At 53.2% G+C, this 7,686-nt stretch overlaps 2 protein-coding genes across 6 annotated transcripts; both read right to left on the minus strand.

Moving 5' to 3' along the window:
* Positions 1-8: 8 nt before the first annotated feature.
* LOC113481955 (proline-rich acidic protein 1-like) lies at positions 9-2,975 on the minus strand. Of its 5 annotated transcripts, XM_026852055.1 has the most exons (4): positions 1,952-2,973; positions 1,648-1,726; positions 1,478-1,536; positions 9-1,005 (listed from the first exon to the last, which is right to left on the minus strand). In XM_026852055.1, exons 1-4 carry the CDS (start codon positions 1,957-1,959, stop codon positions 741-743), a joined length of 411 nt encoding a protein of 136 aa, XP_026707856.1. In that variant the 5' UTR covers positions 1,960-2,973; the 3' UTR covers positions 9-740. The 5 variants fall into 5 exon arrangements, with proteins under 5 accessions (XP_026707856.1, XP_026707854.1, XP_026707855.1 ...); XM_026852053.1 differs by lacking the exon at positions 1,648-1,726 and having other exon boundaries at positions 1,952-2,975; XM_026852054.1 differs by having other exon boundaries at positions 1,478-1,726; positions 1,952-2,975.
* Positions 2,976-4,515: 1,540 nt separating this feature from the next.
* On the minus strand, positions 4,516-7,685 carry ZNF511 (zinc finger protein 511). Its single transcript, XM_026851774.1, has 4 exons — positions 7,579-7,685; positions 6,471-6,672; positions 6,192-6,316; positions 4,516-4,816 (listed from the first exon to the last, which is right to left on the minus strand). The coding sequence occupies exons 2-4, from the start codon at positions 6,489-6,491 to the stop codon at positions 4,516-4,518; spliced, it is 447 nt and encodes a 148-aa protein (XP_026707575.1). The 5' UTR covers positions 6,492-6,672; positions 7,579-7,685.
* Position 7,686: the final 1 nt, after the last annotated feature.

Consider the following 7,686-nt stretch of genomic DNA (forward strand, 5'->3'; position numbering starts at 1 on the left):
CCCCCCCCCAAACCTCACGTCTCCGCTCCTTGCAGGATGACCGCAAGGAAGGGATGACGGCATTTGTGGAGAAGCGCAAGGCGAACTTCACCGACAGCTAAGCCTGGGGTGGTGGGGGTCCCCATGGCCACCTGCTGCCCATCAGCCCCCTATGCCATCCTGTGGAGGGGTCTAGGAATTGTTGGCAAGTGGTACTCGCCCAGGGTGAGACACCCAGCAGGAGGGACCACCTTTGCCATCGCTATTAAAAAGGTTTCCCTGGCACTGCTGGGAGATGGGGCATCCTTGCTGTGGGGTCCCCCTGAGCTGGGAACTGTTGGGGTTCACTGAACCCCCCACTGCTCCGTTCCATCACGCTGCTTTCTAGTGCTGGGCTGGGCAGGAGCAGCCTTGTGGAGCAATAGGGCCGTGTGTCCCCAGGGGAGGGCACAGCCCATGGTACCTTCTTGGGCACAACACTGATGGGCTGAGTTTGCCTGGCCTCAGCCCCACCTGGGCTGAACTGAGGCTGGGGTGATGGGCTGAGTCCCCCACTCGAAGGCATCATCCTCACCTGCTTGGGGTCTTTGGGCAAGCCCCAGATCTGGAGACCCTGCACTTAGCAATAGGTTTCTGGCAGCAATGAGGAGCCCACCAGGACATGGAGGGAGGAATGGGTTTATTGTGGGGACTCAGGGGTGGGAAGGGAGGGATGAATCCCCTAGGGAAGCCCCAGGGGTGGCGCCCAGGCACTCATCTGCTCAGCCATGGTGGAGATGATCACGGTCCTCTTCTGGGCCACTCTGCACCTCCAGAGCCAGTGTCTGAGGCAGCCCATGGGGATCATCCTCCCTGGCATCATCCTGGGGGTGGTGGAGGTGGTCGCGATCCTCCTCAGGTCCCACCTGGGCTTGGCGGGGGCCCCATTGAGCCCAGGCACTGCTGGAGAAGACCTTTATACCTGGTTGCAGTCCATTGGAGGTCTCGCCCTCCTCCAGCGCCTCCACGGATTGCACACCCAGGATGCTGGAAGAGGGGAGCAAAATCAGCAAGGAAAGGTTGCAGTGTGTCAGTGTTACTAAATATCCCCCTGCCCCAAGGGAATCCCACTCCATAAGGGTGCAGGGACCCTGGTGAGGCACCCCCTCCCCCTCCATGAGGCTGCAATTAAGATTTCAGGGGAAAAAAAGGGCTAATTTAGCTGCTTATGCTGTGAATGAGCTGGATGGGTCCAGGACGTTGGCACCACAGCACCTGCAGCTCCCCACCGCCACCAGCAAAAGGAAACCTGCCAGGGCTCGAAGCTCAGAGGGTTTGGGTGATGTGGGGGGAAGATGGAGATGGAAGCCCCTTGATTTTTTTTTGGGGGGGGGGGCCCAAAGCAACAAAGGAAACTTATCCTCCCCTGAAATGCTTTATGTTTTGGGGTGTTGTTTTGCTGGTTTTTACAAGCCAGATGCAGGTGCTTGAAGGTGTGGGGAATGTGGCTGCCTCTTACGTTTCCTTGGCCAAATCCTGCTCGGTGGCCACGCCCTGCCACTCAGTGTCCCTCGGAGCCTGTGGGGAGAGAGGAGGGTTCCAGGGGGTGGCACAGCTCACGCATGAGTCTCCCTGTGCCAGTTTGTCACGCAGGGTAGCAGGAGGGTGAGGCGGAGAGTGTGGGCTTACCTGGGCGCCTCCAGGTGTGGGCAGGAGGAGGGCAGCACCCAGCAGGACAGTGATGCTGCAGAGCCGTGCAGCTCTCGGGCTGGCAGAGAGATGACAGAGGAGCCACACTGGCAGTCGCTGCGTTGGCTGATGCCTCCCCACACTCATTCTGCAGAGTGCCGGCCTGTGCCCACAGCTCCTGCCTATGCCCACAGTCCCTACCTGCACCCACAGCTCCCTCCCGGCCCCCAGCACCCACCTGTGCCCACACTGCCTCCCCCCTGTGCTCCCTGGTGCTGCCCGCTGGGGCCGGTCAGGGACATACCGCTCCATGGCTGCCTTCCGTGGGCTGCCCAGCCCTTGCCCCGCACTTTGCCCTCCGGCAGGTGCAGCCGCTCCCAGGGCTGCCCGTCCCACCTCCTGGGTGGTGCTGCCGGCGCTGCCGGGGGGAAACGGGCCGTGGGATTAGCTCTGCCTTGCAGCAGGGTGCGTGTTCCCTCTGTGCACCCAGACACTGCAATCCCCTCGCACTAGGGCATGTGTGTCTCCCCGTGCACCGCGGCTTGTGCATCCCCATCTTTGATGAAGCCATCAGCCAGTTTCTGACCTCTGATTAAGTCAACCGAGCAGTGAGCAGGAACAAGGACTCAGAACAGACATTCACCAAGCCTTGCTGTGTTACATAAATAAGGTTTATTAGAGCACGGCGTGGCCATTGCAAGCAGTGGATGTCAGAAGGGAAGAAGATGAGGCAGCTTTAGTTCAGAGCGTGGTTTGGCTGGAAGGGACCTTCCAGGATCGTCGCGTCTGACCCCTCTGCCACGGGTAGGGACACCTTCCACTAGAGCAGATTGCTCAAAGCCCCATCCAACCCGGCCTTGACCTGCCGAAAAGCACAAGCTTTTCTAACTTGTTGGAAGCTGAAGAGCTGGATTCACCCTCTGAAATAAAACTGCAATGGGGTGACAGCTGCAGTGACACACCTGGGCAGAAGGCCTTTCCAAGGAGAGGGATTGCCCCAGAGCCCCAAGTGGGGATGGAGGAGGTGGTCCAGGCAGGACAGGCAGGGGGTTGAAGAGGTAAGCGGTGCCTGCAAACATGCCAGTACAGGCAGATGTCTCCCATGAGGCTGCCAAGGCACAGGCATTTGCTGAGCGGTGACATAGCCCAACAGGTCAGGTTCACTAAGCCCACCAAAAGGAGGGGAGCTTTGTCTGGTGCTTGATTACTGGGTTGAGTTTTGGGCCCCTAACTTCAAAAAGGCCATTGAATGACTCGAGCATGTCCAGAGAAGGGCAACGGAACTGGGGCAGGGTCTGGAGCACAGGTCTGCTGGGGAGCGGCTGGGGGAACTGGGGGGGTTCAGTCTGGAGAAGAGGAGGCTGAGGGGAGACCTCCTGGCCCTCTGCAACTCCCTGCCAGGAGGGTGCAGAGAGGGGGGATGAGTCTCTGGAGCCAAGGACTCAGCACCAGGCCCAGAGGGAATGACCTCAAGCTGCGCAGGTCAGGGTCAGGCTGGCTCTGAGGAAGGATTTCTGTGCAGAAGGGGCTGTTGGGCATTGTAATGGGCTGCTCAGGGCAGGGGGGGAGTCCCCATCCCTGGAGGGGTTGAGGAGTCGGGCTGAGCCAGCACTGAGGGATCTGGTGGAGTTGGGAATGGTCAGGGTGAGGTTCATGCCTGGGCTGGAGAAGCTTCAAGGGCTTTTCCAACCTAGATGATTCTGTGATTCTGTTAAGTTCTGGAGGCCTCTCCCCTCTTTACCACTAGCTGTAAAGTGTTACAAAATGTAGTATGGCTTTGGACAGTTACAGTGTTTTTTTGTGGAAGCATGTGCTTGTGAAGAGCAGGAGAGCAGAAGCAGCAGTAAAAGCATGGCCTTTCAGCAACAAATCCTCCTTTTGACCTGCAGCATCACACTGAATCCAAGCGACGGTTTCTTTCTGGTTTATAAGCTGTTACGCTGGACAAGGAAGTGAAATTAAAATGTCACTGTGGCATCCGTTTAGGGACAGAATTTTGTCGGTCAAACCATGACATAGAAAAGCAGGCCCAACTGGCTGTAGCATGCTGCAAGCACTTTCAGATTCCACAACTCATGGGAAAGCCCTGAAACAGCGGGGCTCACCTCGTTTTACAGAGGCAGAGCTGGTGCCAGTGAGAGTGAGAGGCAGCCAAGGGCAGAGGCAAGTTTCCCCACAGTACTCCAGTGCACTTGTGGGATCACAGTGCTGCCTTCAGACTGCCAGAGTGTCACAGATGAAGCAAACTCAACACAATAATCCCTTTGCTAACTGGAATAGTTCAGGCAAAACCACATTAACCTTTATGCTGAGACACAATTAAAATTAATAAAATGATACTGATCCGGGTGCTGGGGTGATGGTGACTGTTTGATGGCTACCTTGTATCTCCTACAGGTTAAACAGCACATGATGAGGGGGATTTCAAAAGTCAAGCCAGCATTAGGCAATTCAGTTTCAACTTTTTGTAAACATTTTATTGCAAAAAAAATCCAAACAGAAAAAACAGCAATGCTGCTCTGGCCTTGCAAAACCTATGATTCAGAGCAGATGTTCACCTGCTTTATTTGTGCCTTATCCTGTGACTGCACGGGAGCACAGACAGCTCCAGTGAGATGCACCAGCTCAGCCCTGAGTCAGCCGGGATGGGAAAGTGATACAGAACACAACTGAAACTTAGTTTAAGTATTTCAGGACAGAGCTCTTCCTTTCAGACCCACGCATTCCACAGCACCCTGCAAAGAGATCATGGGCGGGCAGACTAACAGCAAATTGCTGACATGGCTTTCATGGTGTCTTCATGCTCTGTCCTTCCTTACGGTTTCCTCTTTCAAAAATGGCTTTTAAAACCTATATGGAAATCCTTCCTCATTCATCTTCAACACAGAAGCACCCTGAGCCATTCTGCACTAGGCACTGCAAAATGCAATTAAGGTGGTCCCTGCCCCAGAAATTTTTGCCTACGGAGGCCAACAGTACAGACCTGGATTTATAGAGTCGTTTCTCTGGCACCAAGGGGCTGGGGCTGGCTGCAGGCTGAGGGATCTCCATGTTCTCACTGGGCCCTATTTCCATCGGGTCCGCCTGGAATTGCTCTGACATCTCCACACTCACATCCATTGGCACGCTGGCACCCTGCTTCACAGCAGCACTTGTGGGCTTGGGGACACTGCAGAGACAAAAATTTGTATCTTTTCTCAGCAGCTGTGACATGAGCCTAGAGCAAAGGAAATGATGAAACAGGTTAAGTCCAACTTAGGTGAGTTCCTGCAGGGAGGCACAGAGATCTGGCTGTGCAAACCACCAGGAGCAGCTAGAAAGCTGCTGGAGAGCTCCACAATAGGCTTGTATGAGTTTCTACTTAAGCATTCAGGGTTGCTGCATTATAGCACACAGCTTTGTACCCAAGTTCTGTTCTTCAGTCCATAAAGTGTAACTCATTCAGCAGGCCTAGTGGGTTGGACTGGAGGGTTCACACCAGGCTACTCAAGCAAGCTTTGAAAGATCACAAACCAAGGCCCCTGTCCCTTTGGGCACCCATCGCTGGGCCACACCACCCTGCCAGGTAAGAAACTGTCTCTCCATCCCATCACTCAGGTCTTTGAGGAAAGTGTTAAACATCAGTCCATGTATTAACCCCTGTGGTGAAAGCAGTGCTTGAAATCAGCAGCCAGCTGAGAAAGCCATTTGCCAAACTTACAAAGTCTGCCTCTGCCCTAACTGTGCTTTTGGGGAACGGGAATATTGCAAAGGGTTGGGGAGCAAAGCAGGAAATGTGCACAAAGTAATGCAGAGATGCTAGGCTTTGCGTTTACACTTGAGATGGCATGAACAGAGCAGAGCTTCAAGTCATGTGGGAAGAGATGCACTACAACATCAAGATAAAGTAAATAAAGTTAATTAATTACTCAAGCTTATCCAAAGAAGGGCAACGGAGCTGGGGCAGGGTCTGGAGCACAGGTCTGCTGGGGAGCGGCTGAGGGAAGTGGGGGGGTTCAGTCTGGAGAAGAGGAGGCTGAGGGGAGACCTCCTGGCCCTCTGCAACTCCCTGCCAGGAGGGGGCAGAGAGGGGGGATGAGTCTCTGGAGCCAAGGACCCAGCACCAGGCCCAGAGGGAATGACCTCAAGCTGCCCAGGGCAGGGTCAGGCTGGCTCTGAGGAAGGATTTCTGTGCAGAAGGGGCTGTTGGGTGTTGGAATGGGCTGCCCAGGGCAGGGGGGAGTCCCCATCCCTGGAGGGGTTGAGGAGTCGGGCTGAGCCAGCGCTGAGGGATCTGGTGGAGTTGGGAACAGTCAGGGTGAGGTTCATGCTTGGGCTGGAAGAGCTTCGAGGGCTTTTCCAACCAAGATGATTCTGTAATTCTATAAAACATTGCCATAGAAAGGCTGGCAAGTTTATCCATTCTTATAAGCAGCAGCAAATGTCATTTCTGAGTCTCCTGGGATATAATCTTGCTTACTCTGGAAAGACAGTGCAACAGCAGAGAAACACAACATCACCTCTACAGGTGAAAACCAGTTGTGCTATTGCAGTTCTGCAGTTACCTTTTTGTTTTCTTTGGGCTATCAAACCTAAAGTCAGCAGGATAAAGGTGAACAGTGACCAAGTGATCCTTTCTGTCCTTGCTGCTCTTCAACTTCTCCGCACAGCCTTCTACCAAACACTTGTACTGAAAGAGAGGGGGAAAAAAGAAGTCATCATTGGAAAAGGCAAGTGGTGTCAGCTGGGGACATGGATGCCCTCCCCAAACAGTCAGTGTCTAAGGGAGCCATCCCATGCTGTGCACACCAACTACCAGCGAAGGGCTGGGCATGGCAACTCACCATGTTTTGCTTCTCAGCCATTATCTGGAAGAGTGAGTCGTGCCACTCCAAGATGTGAATATCCAAGAGATGCCCTGACGGAAAGGAGCGCTTGCAGAAAGAGCAGACGTTCCTGTGCAGCGTGTTGTAGTGGTGCTCATAGCCCTCCAGTGTATCAAAGACCTGGCAGCACCCAGAAATGTGGCAACTGAATTCAGACACCCTGCAGGGAAATTAGGAAATCCACATCTTAAATTAAGTTAGAGCCTTAAATCAAGCTGCATCTATCCCTCTAGATGACTTTATTTACTTGTGGCATGTCTGGTGAATAATACTTAAATTAAATGCAAGATGCAACAGAATGAAGGTTACAATGGTGCTGGCAGTTGGAAATTCTTATTTGCCATTATGGTTTGAGCATTATATGTATTATTGCCCTGTGAAATGGTGCTTTGATTAAGAATAAACAAGAAGCAATGTAAGAAATAAACTGTTTGACCTTAGAGTTTCAGCTGTGGATTGAAACTTTGTGCCAACTCTGTTTAACAGGCATCTCTAAGATAACATCACACAATCCTCAAAGCACCTCCTCAATTTTATACACAAGGGCAGGTTTTAAAGCAAAACAAAGATTCTTTCCTAGCTTTCCTAACGGGGGCTGTCTATACCACACAGCTTTCCCACTGTTTTGACTCAGTAAATAACAATATGCTACTTAAATTTCCTTTGTTTAGCTACAATCCGTTTTTATTATTCCATATTTTATTAAGGCATTATTGATGCCTTATCTGCTTGTGGGGAACTCTCAGTGAAAGGACGTCACATCCAGCAAGGTAAGAAGGCAATGTTCAGACAGATAGCTGTGAAACAGGAAATACCCATTTTTGACTTTTTCAGCAGGACGTTGAGATTTGCGAACTATAGTACCTCGTTTTCCTTCCTCAAACTGCTTTGCAACGCATACGCGTCTTCTCCTTTGGCATATTTCTCCCCATTGGCCCCTGAAAGCCACGAACGTGAGGAGGGCACCCGCCCTGCCTCGCCCCCCCCACCCCACGGGCAGGCAGGGCTCACGCCGCTGTGTCAAGCGAGAAGCGCCGCCGCCGCGGCCGGGCCCTGCCGCACTTACTTGGGTCTCTCCGCCACCTCGGCGAGGCTGGTGAGGACGCCCTGGAGGTAGAGGTGCCTGTGAATGTCCCCATCCTAGGAGAGGAGCAGAGAGAGGCGGTGGGCTGTC

This window comes from Athene cunicularia (genome assembly GCF_003259725.1).
Source record: "Athene cunicularia isolate RWA chromosome 6 unlocalized genomic scaffold, athCun1 chr6_part2, whole genome shotgun sequence".
NCBI lineage: Eukaryota > Metazoa > Chordata > Aves > Strigiformes > Strigidae > Athene > Athene cunicularia.